The sequence below is a fragment of the Talpa occidentalis genome, unplaced genomic scaffold (genome assembly GCF_014898055.3).
Source record: "Talpa occidentalis isolate TD23 unplaced genomic scaffold, MPIMG_talOcc4v2.1 talOcc4.16, whole genome shotgun sequence".
NCBI lineage: Eukaryota > Metazoa > Chordata > Mammalia > Eulipotyphla > Talpidae > Talpa > Talpa occidentalis.
In genome coordinates, this window is record NW_023601653.1 from 42,765,600 (window position 1) to 42,785,926 (window position 20,327).

General features: G+C 40.5%; 1 protein-coding gene across 1 annotated transcript in view; it reads left to right on the forward strand.

Moving 5' to 3' along the window:
- Positions 1–18,418, forward strand: part of DBX2 (developing brain homeobox 2) — a 39,224-nt gene extending 20,806 nt beyond the window's left edge. The window contains exons 3-4 of the mRNA XM_037514109.2: positions 7,220–7,407; positions 15,936–18,418. Of these exons, the coding sequence (XP_037370006.1) occupies positions 7,220–7,407; positions 15,936–16,268 (521 nt within the window). The 3' untranslated portion in view covers positions 16,269–18,418. The remainder of the gene's footprint in view (positions 1–7,219; positions 7,408–15,935) is intronic.
- Positions 18,419–20,327: the final 1,909 nt, after the last annotated feature.

Below are 20,327 nucleotides of genomic sequence, written 5' to 3' on the forward strand. Positions count from 1 at the left end.
TTGTCGTGATGGAGAAAGAAGCCCAGCTCTTTGGTTGAAATCTTAATCAGTTTGTGCAGTAAGTTGAGCCTGGGTGCTGACTTCCCAGCAGTGGAGGGAGGGGTGTCCCCTAGATAAATGACATTCAGCCCACCAGGGGGAATGTTTAAAGGAGATTCAAAGACAATAGATTTTCCAAGCTGATGGCTCTATTCAGCAGTTCTGGAGAGGCAGTGAAAGGGTTTGTGTGACATTCCTGGAGTGGAGTATCCCTGTCCCCTACTAAGAAATCCCAGGCAGGTGATGGGGAAGGGATCCATCCTGGTAGGGTCCCAATCTTGTTGACAGCCCTTGCCTAAGGGGTCTAAGAGGGCAGCAGATAAAGTTCTGATTATAGATTATAGTTCTGATTATAGTACCCAAATACAGATTTAGAGGAGGGAGAGAACTGGCTCTGTAGAACAAAGTAGGAAAGGATTGTACTGTTCACTCAGTGTTTCTAACCAACTGAGCTAACCGGCCAGGGCTCACTCAGTGTTTCTGCAGAATGGCATGAGGATGTTGGATTAAATAGAAATAGAATATCCAGAATAAGGGAGATCAGAGTCCTTCTGGACTCTTGTGGTTTTGCAGTTCTGGAGACTTACTTTCTTCTTTTTTAAAAAGAAGATTTATTTTTTATTTAAGCATTCAAGAACTGGGGTGTAGGTCAGAGGTGCGGGACAGGGGTGGCGTGAGAGGATTCACGAGAGACAGAGTGGGGAGCAAAACAGATGGATTGACTGAAATCCACTGCTTAGGGGAGCAGCGGGTGAGACAGGAGAAATCTGCTGCGCCATGTGGGTCAGCTCCCTGGCCAGAAATCGAACTCAGGCAGCAGAAGCTGAAAATAGCTTGATAGCACTGAGGCTTTAACCCCTGTGCCACCAGGGAGGCCCCAGAGATCTACTTTCAAAGATAGATTGAATAAACTTAAATAAGAAAACCAGGCCAGGAGGTAGGCAACACTTAAGATGGTAAAACGTTTAAGTGACTATCCTGGAATTTTTGAAGAAATTGAGTGTCTTTCACTCAGAGGAATAATAGAACATTATAGTTATCTTCAAGTTGTATTGACAGATTCAATGTAGATATAGAAGATGGAGTCGGGACCAATGAATAAAATTTAGTGGCAGTTGAATTTGGGCTCAATATAAGGGAGAAAGTCTTAGAAAATCAAGCTGTATCCTCATGAAGTAATATCATATAACAGTCCCCAAAACTAGATGATCTAGAGATTGGAATTGACTTCTAGTGTAAACAGAGGGAGTCAGGCAAATATTTTTATTCCCTTTCTAAATCACAGAAATTGCATCAAGTACACATGCAGCTCCACAATTGAAAATAACAATTGAGAAATCCCTGGAAGATAGGAGAGGAGGCGGTGGCTGTTGGGAGTGATTACAGAAAAAGCTGAGCTACAAGGGCCTCTCTGGTGGCACAAGGGGTTAAGTCTCAGCATTATCAAGCTATCTTTAGCCACTGTGACATGAATTCCATCCCCTGCCAGGGAGCTTCCCGCATGGTGCAGCAGACCTTTCCTGTCTCACCTGCTGCTCCCCTCAGCAGTGGAGTTCAGTAGATTCTCCTGTTCTGCTCCCCATTCTGTCTCTGGGGGATCCTCTCACCCCCTGCACCTCTGGCTACACCCCAGTTCTTGAATGCATAAATAGATAAAATCAATCTTAAAAAATGGAAAAGGAAAAGCTGAGCTACAGACAAGACCAGCCCATGTTGGAGGAAACTGAGTCTAGGAAGGAGAGAAATAGAGTCCAAGTTTGAAATAACTTCCTTTTGAGGAAATAGTTTATGGAGATGGATGACATCTTAGCTGGCCTGTTTATGAGGCCTGGTTTAAACTAGTGCCTTCCTGTCTCTTCTTATCTGAGAAGCTTATCATTGACTCTATATAAAATGATAAGCGAACTCTGTTTCTGAAAGGCTTGTTGGTAACCTCTTACTTGAGACATAGCACATTAATCTTTTGTTTTTAAGATTTGTTTATTTATGCATAGAAGAACTGGGGTGCAGGCCAGAGATGCAGGGTTGGGGGGGGGGGTGAGAGAATTCCCCAGAGACAGAGTGGAGAGAAGAACAGGTGGATCTACTGAAATCCACTGCTGAGGGGAGCAGCGGCTGAGACAGGAGAGGTCTGCTGCGCCATGTGAGTCAGCTCCCTGGCCAGGGATCAAACTCAGGCTATAGCAGTGATAGTGCTGAGACTTAACCTCTAGGCCACCAGGGAGACCCTGGGACAGCTTCTTGGAGGTGCCCGAGGACATGGCTTCTTGAAAAGGAGCAGGATATGTGTATTGAAAGCAGCACTCGGAGAAATAAGAAAGCTACAAGGCAAGAAAGAAGAAGATATTGTCATTGTTGTAGCTTGTCTTTGTCCTTCGGGTGTACTGGGGCTTGTGATTAGGTGCAGAAACCTCCTGGGCCAGACCCAGGAGGTAACTCTCTGAACCTCACAGCCCTTCCAGGTCTCCCCATCAGAGGTTGAGGCCTTGTTTGGGACCATGACCCCCAAATATTAGCAGTTACCACACTGGTAATAATTATTTATTTATTTATGCATACAAGAACTGGGGTGTAGGCCAGAGGTGGGGCAGTTGAGAGGGTTCACCAGAGACAGAGTTGGGAGTGGAACAGGCCGATCGACTGAAATCCACTGCAGCAGAGGTCTGCTGTGCCATATGGGTCAGCTCCCTGGCAGGGATCAAACTCAAGCCACGGTGATGAAAGTACTGAGACTAAATCCTAGGCCACCAGGAAGGCCCTGTATTTTTTTCTTGTCTGAGTTTACAGGTCCATGAATTTATTTTGCATTTCTATATGGATATAATTCTTATTAGTTCAGAGAATATCAGGCTTTCCAAAATGCTGAATTGCTCAGCTCATCCTTGAAAGGTTTCTCTCTATGAGACCTGTCATCACCTAAGTTTGTTTCAGTCACCCCAGCTCTGATCTGCCTTCCCAGCTCATCTATTCCTTGTGTTCCTCCCATTCAAACTGGAAGTACTGAGTTGGTGAGATTCCTCACCCAGTGAATACATTTGCAAATGCCAGTCCCGTGGCTCTGCCTGCCTTTGTCTAGATGACCGGCGAGAAAAATCACTATTGTTTGAGCTGCTTCTCTCAACATCTACTCTCTGGATCTTCAGGAATATGTGGCTTCTTGTGTGGTGCTGAAATGCTTGCAGTGCTGTGGTCTACCCATCTTTCTCTCTCTGAACTGTGGCTCTCTGTGTAAGAAAACTTGGACTGTTTCTTATCAACTGTGTACTCTGGGAGGATGAACTGAATTAATCTTGCATTGTCTCTCAGCGATAATTATCCAGATTATCCTCAAACACTTCCAACAATGTTTGCTTATTTTCCTTAGCAAATAGAATGAGACTTAAAATGCACAGTGAAGATGAATGATTTGTCCATAACAGCTAGGCTACAGCAATCGCTTAGCTTAATGTTTGCTTTTGCCTTTTTGGTCCTTTTTCTTTGCATTTTTATTGAATTGCAAGCATACAATGTATCTTATATATCATGTGTATTTTAATATATTTTCTTTGCTGTTGCCACAGCTTTAATGATTCATTAACATTTCGCCAAATAGATAAAACATAATTTGCTCATGTATTTTTTTGCCTTTGGATATTTCATTTTTTCCCCTAATTTTTGATACATACAGCTTTGATAAAGGTAGCATGTACTATTTACAAATTTAGAATGCCAGAACCAGGAAAAATCAAAACTTGCAGGAAATCATAGATCTGAGGCATATAGCAGGGGAGGGGGAGGGAGAGCCGGTCAAAACAGGGGAGGGAAGAGCCTAAGGGACTGTGTGATGGGTCAGGGTGCTATGGTGGTGGGAGAAATAAAGGGACTACACTTGAAGGGAGAAACCAATAACTGTACAATAAATGAACAACAGTGTAAGAAAATAAAAAAAATAATAAATATTAAAAAAGAATGCCGCAATCAAACTATGAAGCAAGAAGTACATCCCGAAGTTTCAGCACACCCTTGCCAGGTTCTCCCAGGTATCCAGGCTCCCGTACTAATCCAGGGCAGGGTGGAGAAGGCTGTAGTCACAGACAGGGGCTCTAGCTGTGTTAATAAATGTTTCTCCCTCCCCATTCTTGACCAGTCATGCCTGAGTAAAGAATCACTGTGGTGCAGAGGAAGGAGCCAAGAATTTGGATTCAGAAGTCTTTGCTCCCAGCTGAGCTCTGTGTCCTTGCGTAGCTTTGCAGTTAGATGCCCCCTCCCCTAGTCTACTCCCTCCTCTGCGTGGCTTTGGACCTTAACTGCCCTGTATACCTCTTTATCTGTAGGGCATTTCTGTGGCATATGATTATTGTGAGAATCAAATGATATACAACAAGGGGAAATAAAGTGGATTTGTGGATCCTTACTGTGGTCTAGGCACTAAAATTTTCTTGTTCAGTTCCAACAAATCCTTAGAGCACTGATCCCAGAACTCAGAGACGGTGTAACTTGTTCCAAGTCACATAGGTAAGTGGCGAGGTGCAGATCCAGGTCTTCCATACTCCAGAGTCCTTTGTCTTGAGGCTTCATCATCACAACACATGAGTCTCTGCTCTGAAATAATGCAGAAGGGCCAATTTTCTATACCATGGAGAGTTCAGAGAAGAATTTAGAAAAAGAAAGAGATTCAGAAATTTTTTTTTATCATTGGCTAATATTCCATCAAACTGCTTAATCTTTCATCAGTAGTAACTCCAATTGCAAAACCTGACTTCATGATAATAGCTTTAAAACAAGCTATGAGACAGGCAAAAATAAGTGATGCTGTATATGGAGAAATAACCAAGATTGGGCCTCCCTAGTAGCGCAAGGGGTTAAGCACCACACTGTGAAGCTATCCGCAGCCTCTGTAGCACAGTCGATCCCTGGCCAGCCAGGGAGCAACCCACATGGCACAGCAGACCTCTCCTGACTCGCCTGCTGCTCCCCTCAGCAGTGGATTTCAGTCAATCTGCCTGTTCTGTTCCCCACTCTGTCTCTGGTGAATTCTCTTACACCCACACCTATGGCCTGTACCCCAGTTCTTGTATGCATAAATAAATAAATTTTTATTAAAAAAAAAGAAACAACCAAGATCCCATGAGAGGATGAAGGGTGAGGACATCAGTGAAAGTAGACATTGTAAAATTTGGGCTTGATTACATCCCAAGGGCTATGGCATTTTTTCTTAAATTTATTTTTTTATTGAAGTAGCATTGGTTTACATCATTGTTAGTATTATGCAAGTATAGGATCTTCTCCTTCAGGTGTAGTTACCTTAGCAAACCCACCACCAAAGCAACCACAGTCTCCACCATAGTCCATTGTGCTAGCTCCCCAGCCTGTCCTCACCCCTCCCCCTCTGATGTCTCAGTTCTATGGTCAGGTTTCAAGTGTTGTTTTTTTATCTCCCCCTTTGTTTGGTTACTCTGTATTCCACATATAAGTGACACCCCCTGGTATTTAACTTTCTCTTCCTAGATTAGTTCACTTAGCTCATTACCTTCCATCTCCAACCATATTGTCACAAATGGTATGAGTTTATCTTTTTGATTGCTGAGTAGTATTCCATTGTGTATATAGACCACATCTTCTTGATCCTCTTCTCTTTTTTGGAGGCACTTAGGTTGTTTTTCTGTGGCATTTATAAGGCGATGTGAATATTACAATACTGGGAGGATAAACACTACAGCTCCCTGACCCATCACCACAGTCTCTTGTGCTATTCCCTCCCCTGTTTTGACCCGCTGTCCCTCCCTCTCCCCTGCTATATGCCTCAGATCTATGATTGCCTGCAACTTTTGTCTTTTTCCTGGTTCTGGCATTCTAAATTTGTAAATAATACATGCTACCATTATCACAGCTGTATGTATCAAAAATTAGTGGAAAAAATGAAATATCCAAAGGCAAAAAAATACATGAGCAAATTATGTTTTATCAATTTGGTGAAATGTTAATGTGAGGCTGAACTGGAATGAAGACCAGGTGACTAGTGGGGAAGTGTTGATAATCTTTTAGACAAATCTGAAAGAGAGCTATCATATTTTAGGATGATTGACAAGATTTATTCATTTGTTAACATTTTCTTTCTAAAATACAAGTCACATGTTGTATTTTGTAGCATTAAGAGCATTTGTTTTGGAATCAGTCTTCCTGTTTTTTTTTTTTTTTTAATTTCTCTCATTTTTATTTATTTATTTTTTTATTATAAATTTTATTTTTATATTCCCCATACAATTGCAACACCCTTATTTTGACCCAATCCCTCCCCTCCCAGCCCCCCACCCCCCATAGAGTGTCTCTGGTTCATAGTTGTTTGTTGATTTTGATTTTTACTTTCTTATAGTTATTCTTTTTCCTGGTCCCTTATTTAAGTTTTCTAGATTCCTGCAATGAGTGAGACCATCCGGTATTTTTCTTTTTCTTTCTGGCTTATTTCGCTGAGCACGATCCCTTCCAGCGCCATCATGTTGCTGCAAATTGCATGTGTTTATCTTTTTTGATTGCTGAGTAATATTCCATTGTGTATATGTACCACATCTTCTTGATCCAGTCATCTATTTTGGGCATTTGAACAGAGTGCTAGACTTATTTTTATTATACATGTTTTAAAAATAAATGAATGAATAGATAATGGAGGAATTAGGAAAAAAATGAAGTGCTTAAACCACCTCACTCCTTGCTCTGCACTGGGGCTCTGTGATCTGGAAATGTGTACTTTCCAAAGTAGCAAACCACGTTGGGTGGATGACCTGTGTACCTCTCATGTAGAGAAATGAGCTATCTGGGCCTAGGGAAGGTGGTAGGCGCTCACCTGGGAAAGCGGGAACCCTTCTCTCCCTAACACAAGCTTCTTTTTTTTTTTTTAAGATTTATTTATTTTTGCATACAAGAGCTGGGGTACAGGCCAGAGATATTGGGGGGGGGTGAGAGGATTCACCAGAGGCAGAGTGGGGAACAGAACAGGCAGACTGACTGAAATACACTGCTGGGGGGAGCAGCGGGCGAGTCAGGAGAGGTCTGCTGTGCCATGTGGGTAGCTCCCTGGCCCTGGCCGGCTGGGGATTGAACTTGTGCTGCAGAGGCTGTGGATTGCTTCAAAGTGTGGTGCTTAACACCTTGCACCACCAGGTAGGCCCCCTAACACAAGCTTCTGTGTCTTATTTCCCCCTAGGAGAAGAGAGCACGCTGCCCCTCCTTTCACCGGACTCTCATTCCAAAGCTCGGAGGGGTATTTTGAGAAGAGCTGTCTTTTCTGAGGACCAGAGGAAGGCTCTGGAGAGAATGTTCCAGAAGCAGAAATACATCAGCAAAACAGACCGAAAGAAACTTGCCATCACCTTGGGACTAAAGGAATCGCAGGTACTAATAGCAGAAAGATGTCTGAGGGTCCTGATTTCTAACAGGATGTTTCTAACAGGATGTCATGAATTGCAATCATTTGGCAAATTGTACTAGGCAGGGTGCTGGGCCCTCCCTGCAGCGTGGTTGAAATGGTTTTCTTATTTTTTTAGTAGGTGGAAATATATGTCACAATTCCTACTTAGATATATTTACTGAGGGGTCTAGGTTTTTACCATTGGACTAATTCTTCCCAGATGAAGAGAAACACTTAGGAGATGGCCTTTATATCATTCAATTTTTGTTTTGTATGCAGAGAGCAGGTCACATAATTCCTTATACAACAAGAATCAATTTTCCTGTCTTTCTTTCATTGCCAATCCAAAATCAGGGCAGGAATGAGTGAGTCATTAGCTCTCATAATAAAATTTCATTATTTTACACTACGGTTCAATATTTTCATGTTTGTTAGAATTTTTACTTGTACATTCGTATTTTATATAACTTTGTTTTTTTTTAAAGATTTATTTATTTTTAAGATTTATTTATTTATGCATACAAGAGTTGGGGTACAGGCCAGAGATGCGGGGGGTGGGGTGTGTGAGAGGATTCATTCACCTGAGACAGAGTGGGGAACAGAACAGGCAGACTAACCGAAATACACTGCTGAGGGGAGCAGCAGGCGAGATAGGAGAGGTCTGCTTGGCGTGTGGGTTGCTCCCTGGTTGGCCAGGGATCAAACTCCTGCTGCAGAGGCAGCGGATTGCTTCATAGTGCTTAACCCCTTGCACCACCAGGGAGGCCCCTTGTATACTTCTAAAATTTTCCATTTCTTCCCTCCCGAGATCATTCATAGCATTTGCCTCTGCTTTAAATTTTTTTTTTTTTATATATAGATCCCCTTTGTAGTGAGGACCCTTTCAGTTTCTTCCACTAGCCCAACAAGCTTAACAAGTTGGGACTATTATGAACAGTCCAATTCCTTGTAGGCGCTAAGAAGGTCAGAGAGCTTGAGGTACCTCTTTCAAGTCACATAGGAGAAAGAAAGGGCTGATATGCTTCTCCACTCTTCTTTACTGCCTCCACATCTGTGTCACCCAGTCTACGACCAAAAGGCAAGCACAGTTTCTTCACGCGTCCCTCGGCTCCATGTGCCTCCTCCAGGTCTCCTCCTGGCTCTCCATCCTGCTTCCTCCATATTTTATATAACTTTGATTGATTTTCTGGCCTTGCAGGAAGTCCAGAATATGCAATTAAAGACTGACTTGCTACGAATAGTTGATAATATAAGGTAGTAGCATTTTGATTCTTAGAATCACCACATAAAATAAGCACTCTGTTGTCCCCTTTCTATTGGTAAGGAACCATAGATAAGTAAACCGAGGTCTACTGTCACATGGCAAAGCTGCTTGGAACTGGGCTCCCTTCCAGGCATCTAGAGTCAGGGGTCCGAGCCCCTTAACTTGGAGCCGGTGCCCACAGCTGTCCACATATTCAAAGCACAAGAGCACTTGACTCAGGGAGGTGGTGGCAGCTGAAATGCGCCAGGTACTCCTTTCAGGGTGCAGGGTTACATCTGCCTGGCTTATTTTGAGGATTTGTCTTAACCATCATTTTCTTCTGTTCTTCCCTCAATAAAAATGATCTGGTTTCTGGCTTTGGTCTTTAGGAAACCAGTTATTATTGGATGAAACTCTCCTTACTCTTGCTTACTTTCATTAAGGATATATCCTCGCCACTCCCATATTTTTTAAAATTTTATTTATTTTTATGTGGAAGAACTGGGGTGTAGGCCAGAGGTGCAGGGGTGACAGGATTCGCCAGAGACACAGTGTGGAGCAGAACAGGTGGATCTACTGAATCCACTGCTAAGGGGTTAGCGGGCCAGACAGGAGAGGTCTGCTGCGCCCTGTATGGGTCAGCTCCCTGGCTGGGATCGAAGTCAGGCCATTGTAGTGATAGTGCTGAGACTTAAGCCCTAGGCCACCAGGGAGGCCCCACTCCCAACTTTTTTGAGTCATCGGAAGCACTGTAGGGTGTGGCCAGCTTCTCACTCAGAAACAAGGACAAATATCAGACTTCTGTGTGTGTCACAGAGCAGTTTTATACGTATGACAGAAATATCGGTAGCTATGCCATGTTTGTCTGTTATTTCCAAGACCCTGTGCTGTTTCACAGTAAGAGAAAATAGTGATAAATACTAATTAAGGTACACTCCTTGCACCTCAGGAGTTTACACAGCCATTTGGAAAACAAAGCAAGAACTTATGAACAGTTAGATAATAGGAGAAAGTAATATAGGAGACATCCCTTAGCAGGTTAGATATACTGCCAAATAATCAAGTGGTCTCTCTGGAGCCTAGAAGGGACAGCCTGTGTGACTGGCCCTTGTGGGAGTCCAGCAGTGGACTGTCTGACCCTCAGAGGAATATTTGGTCTGAGTAAGGACCGTTTGGGAATTCAGTAGCCTGGTCTACATCTGATTGGTATAATAGAAAGCTCCAGAGTAAGAGGGGAGAAAATATGCAAGTTTAGGGGCTTCTAGCTGAGTCAGAATTTGAGGTAAATGTTAAAAGATGGAAGTGGCTAGCTTTGGTCTGATGGTGCCCTGAGAAACTGAGATAGTACATACTGGCTTCTTAAAAATAGGATTGAAAAGAAAACTTAAGAACATATTAAAGAAAATATTTGTGAGGTGCTGTTAATTATCTCTCCTCCCCAGAGAAAACCAACTCTTTTCCTATTTGTGTGTTCTCTTCCAGCTGTGGCCCACTGACACATATTTTTTATCGTTGATTATATTATTTTTAAAATTCAAGTCCTTCAGGAGTGGATGCTTTTTATCTTACTGAATTTGGTGGGCTATCTCAGAAGTAATGTAATATTTCCTTATTTGCATATATGCATCTACTTAGACAATTATGTTAATTATAGTACCTATTATGATAAATTCAAACAAAGGGAAATAAGTAAAGTTAAAATGCAAACTCATCTACTCCTCTCCTAACCCATCTTCTGGTTACTACTGTCATTTATCAATGACTCTTGTCTAAATTTGTTTGAATATAACACATTATTTTTAAATTAATTTTTACATGTGTTGTATATGCATCAATTTATAATGCAGAACCTGAATAAGTGACAACGATGTGCCTCAATAGTTGATGTCATTTATTGTTACAATGACCTCATAAAGTAATTTGTTTGAGTAGCCCTAGTTTATGAATGAAAAAACGAGACCTAAATTGTATATATACATTAGGGCCTCCCTGGTGGCCTAGCGGTTGAAGTCTTAGTGCTATCACCTCTCTGGCCTGAGTTTGATCCCTGGTTAGGGAGCTGACCCACATGGCGCAGCAGACTTCTCCTGTCTCCCCGCAGCAGTAGATTTCAGTCAGTCTGCCTCTTCTGCTCCCCACTCTGTTTCTAGTGAGTACTCTCAACCCTGCACCTCTGGCCTACACCCCAGTTCTTCTAGGCAAAAAAAAAAAAAACCTCTTAAAAAATACATAAAATTTTATGCATACATTAAATAAAAACAAGATCATACCTACATAAATCTTTTTTTTTTTTAAAGATTTATTTATTTATGCACACAAGAGCTGGGATACAAGCCAGAGTTTTGGGGGGTGAGAGGATTCACCAGAGACAGAGTGGCAACAGAACAGGCAGATCGACTGAAATACACTGCTGAGGGGAGCAGCAGGCGAGACAGGAGAGACAGGAGAGGTCTGCTGCGCCATGTGGGTCACCTCTCTGGCTGGGGATCGAACTTGTGCTGTAGTGGCTGTGTTCAGTTCATAGGTTATGTCATAACCCCTTGTGCCACCAGGGAGACCCCTGCATAAATCTTGACTTCTCTGAAGGACAGTACAAATCTCTTGGACAACCAAGACACAGATGAATCAGGAGCATGTTACCACTGGGCCAGAAAGCCCCACAAGCCCTTCTAGTCACTACCTGATCCTTATGAGGTTGTCCGTGCTCCTGACTTCAAACAGTGTAGATTAGTTTTGCCTGTGTTTGTACCTTATGCATAGGGTACCTTATGCATAGGATACTTCAGTACATATTATTTGATCTATGACTTCTTTTACTTAGCATTCTGTTTGTGGGGTTCATTCATGCTGTTGTGTGTAGCAGTAGCTCCTCTGTACTCATTGTTGTATAGTATTCCATTCTTGGCATGCTGCAGTTGACCCTTTCTACTTCTGATGGGCATTTGTTGTTCCTGGTTTTGGGCTGTTATGAATAATGCTGCTGATCATCAATGTCATTTTGCCTTCCTTCCCACCCCATTCAAATGTCATGGGATCTGTTTTTTCATGTCAATGCATACATGTCTGCTTCATTCTTCAGTCTCTTCTGAGAGACCATCAGATGCATATATGATATAATATATATATGACATGATATAAAATATATATGAATCAAGTTCATCTAGCCATCGTCAGCTTTACTTCTAATTTTCACTATTAGATATCTTTATCCACTTTAAAAACATTTCTGCAAAAATAGGGAACGAGAGGTGGGATTTATATGTTCAAGATTATATACATTTTAAACTCTGAAAGATTAAAAAATTCTCCTTCAAATATAATTTTGTATTAAGATATTGGATGACATCAAATTTCTTACTCCATGATTTTTAACTTTTAAAAATGTTGCCAACCTCACTGGCAATGCTATGTGTTATTTTTTTGATCTGAATTTTCCTAATTACTAGTACTTAAGGATCTTTTAATTGTTTTTCTGACAATTTTTAATCTGTGAATTGGTCTGTTCATGGTTGCACCTCATGTCTTTTTAGTGATATGTAGCAATTATTTCAACTGTTGATAGAAATATTCAGAATATTATGCTTCATAACATTTCCCTCTTACAGCGGTTGAAATGTTTTTTTTACAAGTTTGGGTTTTTAAATTGAGTTAATATTGGTTTATATCATTATTTGTGTGTTTAGAAGTATAGGATTGCCCATTTCAGGTGTTATTACTACACTATACCTACCACCAAAATACCCACAGTCTACCCCCATAGTTCCTGCCCCTTCTCCCCTTCCCCTTGTGGTAATCACAGTTCTATAATCAGTTTTCTAAGTTTTGTTGTTAATTTAGCTTTTTTTTAAAAGTTTTGATAAATATACATATCACAAAATTTACTATTATAACCGTCTTTTAAGTGTATAATTTATTTAGTTGCATTAAATTCCCTTCCCATCACCATTGTTGTCCACCCATCACCCATCACCACCCCCTGGCTCCAAAATTTTTTTCATCTTGCAAAACTGAAACAATTCTTCCCTCCTGTTTCTCCCATTTTACATTCTGCCTCTGTGAATTTGCATGCTTGTTAGTACCTCATGAATGTATTGGCCATTTTGTGCCTGACTTTTTTCACTTAGCATAATGTCTTCAAATATATCCATGTTGTACCATGTATCAAAAACTACTCCTTTTTAAGGGCTGAACAAAATTCCATTGCATGTATAGATCACATTTTGTTTTCCGTATATCCATCAGTGGACACTTGGATTTTGTATCATTCTTTGGCTGTTGTGACTAATACTGCTATGAACATGGTGTGCAATTCTTTTGGGTAGTTTGTGAATTTTCCCTATGTTTATTGTATTTTTATGTAACCAGCTCTGTTCAACTTTTGCTTTATCACCTCAGTATGTTTTTTCTTGTTTAAGAAAACATTCCTCTCCCTGAGACTATCATGATAATCACTTATATTTTCTTCTTGAAATTTTATAGTTTTGCTTTTTTGTTTAGCTGCTTAATCCATTAATCAATCTTATTTGTTGAGAGATTGAATGTTTTATGTTTCCCCCAAATATTGTACATTTGTACCAACACCATTGATTGTGAAGAGTTTTGTGATTGTCTTTTCTTTTCTTTTTTTAAAGATTTATTTATTTATGCATACAAGAGCTGGGGTACAGGCCAGAGATGCACGGTGGATGAGAGGATTCACCAGAGACAGAGTGGGGAACAGAACAGGCAGATTAACTGAAATACACTGCTGAGGGGAGCAGCAGGCGACTGAGGAGAGGTCTGCTGTGCCATGTGGGTTGCTCCCTGGCTGGCTGGGGATCGATCTCGTGCTGCAGAGGCTGCGGATCGCTTCATAGTGCGGTGCTTAACCCCTTGCACCACCAGGGAGGCCCCTGTGATTGTTTTTTCATTGAGATACCATTTAACAAATATTCCCAGATATGCAGAAAAACTAAGGGATAAAGAAAACAACATATGATGAATCTCTAATGGGAACAATATTTATCATAGTGAAAACCCATTTAAATACATGGCAGGGTTTCTGGGAGTAAATGCCCACTGCAAATAAAAACTGGGTTTATGAATGAGATCAAATGCCCTGATATGTACACTTTGGTCCTGTTTTCTCCTGAAAAACCTTAATCACAGGATTGTAGCTTAGATGGAAGTCTTGGAATCAGTTACCTGGCCAAGGTTTCATTTTTGGCTATTTTGAACATTGCCAATCAAGTTGACAAAAAGAAGAAATTGTTCTGCCAATCAGAAGAGATAATCTCAGGTAGAATTCTTTCCTTGCAGGAATACTTGGATGATACACTTTAATACTTATTTCTTTAGGCAAAAATTTTCTAGTTTTTGTTTTAAAAATTGAAATCAACTTAGTTGTTCATGAAAGGATGCAATGTACTGAACAGGAAAACAAAGTGATTGGCTTTTAAGAGATTCGGAAAGTCTACTGGAAGCTTTTCTGCTTAGGCATGTGTAGGTAAAGGAGGAGGTTAATAATAAAGAGAGGCTCCAGTGAGATGAGGTAGAAGAAAGGTTTGGCTCAAATTTGGAACTACCATCATAAGAATTTTTGGCATAACTTTTTTTTGCAATTATTTATTGAGCTTCATTTTTCAAGTTTAATAAATTTGTGGAGTAATTAAAATAGGAAACTTATAATCTACAGTTATCAAAACATAATATGTAGGGGGTGGGTGAGGGGTAAGAGGGAAAAATGGACTGTGGTTGTGGACAATGGGTGATTTGGTGGTGGGTGCACGATAGTGGCAATCTGAGATGGGGGCAATCTCTCATGTTAAAATTTAGAGCTTTCCTGGTGGTGCAGGGGTTAAAGCCTCAGTGCTATCAAGCTATCACCAGCCACTGCACCATGAGTTCAATCCCTGGCCAGGGAGCTGACCCATATGGCGCAGCAGACCTCTCCTATCTCACCGCTGCTCCTCTCAGCAGTGTGTTTCAGTCAGTCTGCCTGTTCTGCCCCCCACTCTGTCTCTGGGGAATCTTCTTACCTCCGTACCTCTGGCCTATACCCCAGTTCTTGTATGCATAAATAAATAAAAAAATAAATCTTAAAAATAATAATTAAAAAATAAAATATATTCTTAATTTAGTATCAAAAAAGCTCCTGATGAGGCCTGCAAGTCTCTGAGAGCCTGGACTTGGGAGTCAGACAGTGGCGGGCATTTTCTAAGAGGTTCTGTTTTACTGGCAAAGCCACCTCAAATTGGTTTATCTTTCTGAACTTCAGTTTACTTACTTGTGAAGTGAGAACTTCCTATAGTCATTGTGAGGATCAAATTAATAATCCAGGTAATGCATGACTGACCTCTGAATGGGATGTAACCAATTTACTGCAGTCATGTGAGTGTGGGATATTATGCTAAAGTAATTTCTCATATATATATATATATTTAATTTTTTTAATTTAAATTTTATTTTTATGTTCCCCATACAATTACAACCCCCTTATTTTGACTCCAATCTCTCCTTTCCTCACCCCCCATCCCCCATAGAGTGTCTCTGGTTCATAGCTGTTTGTTGATTTTGATTTTTACTTTCTTATAGTTATTCTTTTTCCTGGTCCCTTTAAGTTTTCTAGATTCCTGCTACGAGTGAGACCATCCAGTATTTTTCTTTTTCTTTCTGGTTTATTTCGCTGAGCATGATCCCTTCCAACTCCATCCATGTTGCTGCAAATTGCATGTGTTTATCTTTTTTGAATGCTGAGTAATATTCCATAGTGTATATGTACCACATCTTCTTGATCCAGTCATCTATTTTTGGGCATATGGGTTGTTTCCAAAGCTTAGCTATTGTAAACAGTGCTGCTATAAACATAGCGGTGCAGGTGCTCTTTGAAATTGATGTTTCTGTGTCCTTTGGGTAAATACCTAGGAGTGGAATTGCTGGATCATATGGAAGCTCTATGTTTAGTAGGTCAAGAAATCTCCACACAACTCTCCATAGTGGTTGGACCAGTTTGCAATCTCACCAACAGTGCAGAAGAGTTCCTTTTTCTCCACACCCTCGCAAAACATTGGTTGTTGCTAGTTTTTTTAATATGTGCCATTCTCACTGGTGTAAGATGGTATCTCATGGTAGTTTTGATTTGCATTTCCCTGATTACAAGTGATGTTGAACATTTTTTCATATGCCTGTTGGCCATTTCTCATATATTTTTTAAGAAACTCATGCAAACAAGGCACAAGGACTTTGTCAATGGAATAAACGATCATTTTGTCCACTCATTTTTATCAATAGGTGAAAATTTGGTTTCAGAACAGAAGGATGAAATGGCGGAACTCCAAAGAAAAGGAAGTGCTTTCCAACAGGTGTATCCAAGAAGTAGGCCTTCAAGAGGACCCACTCGTGCGACCTGCTCTGGGTTTCCCTTCTCCGTGTCCTTCTCTCTGGGAAATCTCCCAACAGCAGTCAAGTCCAAGATGGAGAGAGAATTCGCCAGAACCTTCAGAGAGACTAATCCAGGGGAGTTCAGAGGCAACATCTGCTGAAGCTGATTTACTACCAGGTGCCTTGTATTCATGTCCTGATGAAGAAGTGGGAGGAAAGGGTTTACTTACAGGGGCTGTTTGAATGGAAGGATTCCTCTGCAATAATTTAAAAAAAACCTCTGAACTAATTTTTGGACTCTAAAGCCAGCTAGCTTGTGCTTCATCAGTGCCTAAAACCTAACACCTTTGGGGGGATGCCTGAACTAATGCTTTAGGAAACCTTCTCCAGTGTTCTCTTATTTGGGTCCCAGACTCATAATTTGTCAGTTGACTAGAATCTACCAGTAGGTACAGTGGAACTGAAAAAAATGAAAATAATAGTTGGTTCAGTCCTTGCTCCAAGTATGAGTATGTATGTGTCTCTATCTCTCTGTGTGTGTGTGTGTGTGTGTGTGTGTAAGTATTCATCAAAATGCATTAGTGGAAATTAGTTCCTCTTTAAATATTACATTGAATATTGCATTGAGTGAACTTTCACCTTTTATATAAAGAAAAATAAACCATTGACCAAATGTTATTAATTTTTGAAAATAATGGAAAAATTTGTCCAAATTTTCATACATTGTATTTCTTAAAACTCTATTTTCTTGTTTCCTTCTCTACCACCTGTGAATGAATTTGAACAACTCAATTCAGCAACCTTAATCAAATGAGCTACTGTTACAGAAATACACTGAAAGTATATATTTAAATTAAATAAACAAGTCAGAAGAAATTCTGAGTGCAACTGTTAGTATCTTAATTGTCCTGTCTTTGGACTTGATTAGGCTATAAGAAGTTACCCATTTAATTGATGGTTTCTTCTCTGTAAGCGTGGGCCTTTTTAGACAAGGTTTGAGAAATAAAATGCCTATAAGGGCCTGTTGGGTAAATAGAGGGCATGACCCACCTGAAGACATTTAATAATTTTTAAGATACTGTGTTGGCCAAATAAAGTTTCTGTGCCAAGCAGTTTCTGACCTCTGGCCAAGATTAAAGAAGTGTCACAGTTCTTAAAATGGTCCCAAATGGACTTCAAAACACAGTAATGATGGAATCTATAGTAATTTCTGCTTGCACTACTAGTAATATAGTCAATTTTCCACTTAGGTGGTATACCTTATATATATTAGGTTATTTTTATGTATTAACAAACACCACACAGATGTTTTCTGGTTTTTGACTACCCTGACATAGTATTATCATAAAATTGCATTTCTGGTAACAATTTGCTGAGTTAATCTAGAAATTTTTATTCCTGGTCCAAGAAAAAAATATGTTTCACTTTGAAGGAAATGAAGCAGAAAAAGGAAATGATGTGGTTTTGAATTAGGTTATTATTAATCTATGGACAAGAAACATTAGAAGTTCATGCTGTGGAATTTTGTTCGAAAGCTACATAAAGAAAGTGGCTTCTAATTTGCTTATGTTCTTAGCTGTAGACTTTGAGGGTTTAGGGTTAGAAAAGGTGCCATTCTCAGAAGTGACAGTTTTAGCCAGGAAATTATTTTGTATAAATGGAATTTGAATTGCTAGCCTGTATCTTTATCATGAAATCCTAAAAATCATCTCAGAAGTTTGTCGAAGTGCCTTCCTTGTGGGGAATAGTGGCAGGGATCAATTGATATTAATTCAAATTTTAAAACCTGTCTGAAAATGATTAATAGTACATGGTTTCTTTTCTTTGTGTAATGTTAACCTCATTTACGTCTTTGGGTCCTTTCTGAGTGCTGGAGACTGTGATTGGATTATCTCATTTAATCTGCTTGACAGTAACCTTTATGAGGGAGGAGTTATTACTTCCAGGATTTCTATGACCCCCACAGCACCTGAGGCTGTGGTTAGGTTAGGGCAATTATCCAAGACTAGGACATTAACAAATGGACTCTGGCCCTGGCATTCAAGTTTCAAATCTTGAAATCTCACCCCCCATTTGGGAGCACATTACCACTTTGGAATGTATTTTTCCTCTAAAGGATTCACTGTCCCAGAGATGTTTAAGAGATTGTAGTGAGATTTATTAAAGCAATTCAGAAGCACATTGTACTTACAATGTCTTACTTAGAGAATGGTTTTCCCTTTAGTATTCTCTCTATTTTATTTTAAAGTTCAGGTAAAGAATTGCAAAGTATAGAGAGAATAGTTCCATAGGATTTAATTGTGAGGTGGAAAAGTATTTTTTGATCACACCCTGCTAAAGCCATGAAATGCTTACCAGTGGTCACTGTTTCTTGAGAATAACTTAAAAACCAAATGGCCGGGCCTCCCCGGTGGCGCAGCGGTTGAGCGCTGGGTTGCGAAGCTGCCTGCAGCCTCTGCAGCCGGTTCGATCCCCGGCTGCTCCCCGGCCACCAGAGGAGGGTCCCACATGGCGCGCAGACCTCTCCTGCCGCCCGCTGCTCCCCTCAGCAGTGTACTTGGGTCCTTCTGCCTGCTCTGCTCCCCGCTCTGGCTCTGGCGAATTCTCTCACCCTCCCACGCTTCTGACTGTACCCAGTGCATGTATCAAAAAACAAACAATAAATAAATAAATAAATAAGACATGCCTCTAGAAAATTAAAAAAAAAAAAAAAAAAAAAAAAAAAAAACCAAATGGCCTATTTCACGGCTACTTGATTATCCAGGTTGTAGAATAAAGATAAGTACTTCCTTGAATGTTCTTCCCCAAGGGCTCTGACACCAGGAGAGGCTTCCTTTAAGTTTAGCCTGATGTGCAAATATACAGATCAGTCTTTTAATTGATTTCCACTCGGCGATGTGTTGAGGTTGCCAAGAGTACACTTTGGGTGGATATGTTAGGTGTACTCAGGAAACACACACACACAAACATGTACACACACTGTACACAGACATGCTTATTTGTGCCTTCACTCACCTGGTTTGGTGGTGAGAAACAATGAACTCATTATCCGAGGGTTTCTCTTCTTCAATTTCTGCTCTGCTCTCCCTCCTCCAGCTACAGTGTACACATGTGGGTTTTCCAGACTCCTTTTGTCTATGTGATCACATAGTAGTATATGCAGTATATGCAGACTCTTTTTGTCCATGTGATCACATTGTAGTATATTGTCTGCTTTTGTAAGTACCAGACCCATAGATGCTTAGGAGTATTTAACATGTTAAGAAAATTGTTAAATGGATCACAAGTAGATTAAAAGAAAACAAATGGTGAGCATCATCCCCTAAGCTTTTAGAAAGATAAATATTTTATAAAGGTAAATATAAAGGGTAGGAAGTATATACAGTTGGGATTGAACACTTAGTTCTAGAGACAGCGAAAGTCATGCTCACTGCTGTCTAAAGGATAACTCTTTCCTTTTTAATAAGATAATTTGAACAACCCAATGATTAAGTACAGTGGTTCTCAAACTTTTAAAAAAAATCCATATGCATGAATATGACATCCCTTTCACCTGTTGGGGGGTGTGTGTTCTGATGTGGGTGTTAAATTTCATCCACGTTTCTCAGCATTCACACCTTGCACTTCACCTCTAAGAATTGTTATATACATGTTTTTCACTTTTCCAAATATTAAATCATCATTAGTTATGCTGTCCAAGCCAGATATGTTCTTTCTCCCCCTTCTTCATACATTCTTTGAAAAGCTCCAACCTCCGCCACTTGTCCCATTGCTCATCCTTTGATGACCAGTGATTTCATCAAGCTCTTGGTCATTAATACAAGACTGATTCCACTGGGTCTGTAAGCTTGTGAGACACAACACAGTCATATAAAACCCACAGAAATATTTTTTTTCTTTCTAGATTTCACCCTCTTCTTGGACACTGTGTGTGAGATCCTGTCCTAGACTCTAAACAAATATGAGGGAGAATTTAGCCTCAAGAAGCTTAAAATTTAGTCTTCTTGTTAAACACCTGAAATATTCCATACCAGTGACTGGATCCAGTGTCTTTGGGGATAAGTAATTTTCTAACATTCTCTAAGATATCATCTCTTGGGCCTCCCTGGTGGCACAAGGGTGTAAGCACCACACTATGAAGCAATCCGCAGCCTCTGCAGCACAAGTTTGATCTCTGGCCCACCAGGGAGCAACCCACATGATGCAGCAGACCTCTCTTGTCTCTCCTGCTGCTCCCCTCAGCAGTGTATTTCAGTCAGTCTGCCTGTTCTGTTCCCCACTCTGTCTCTGGTGAATCCTGTC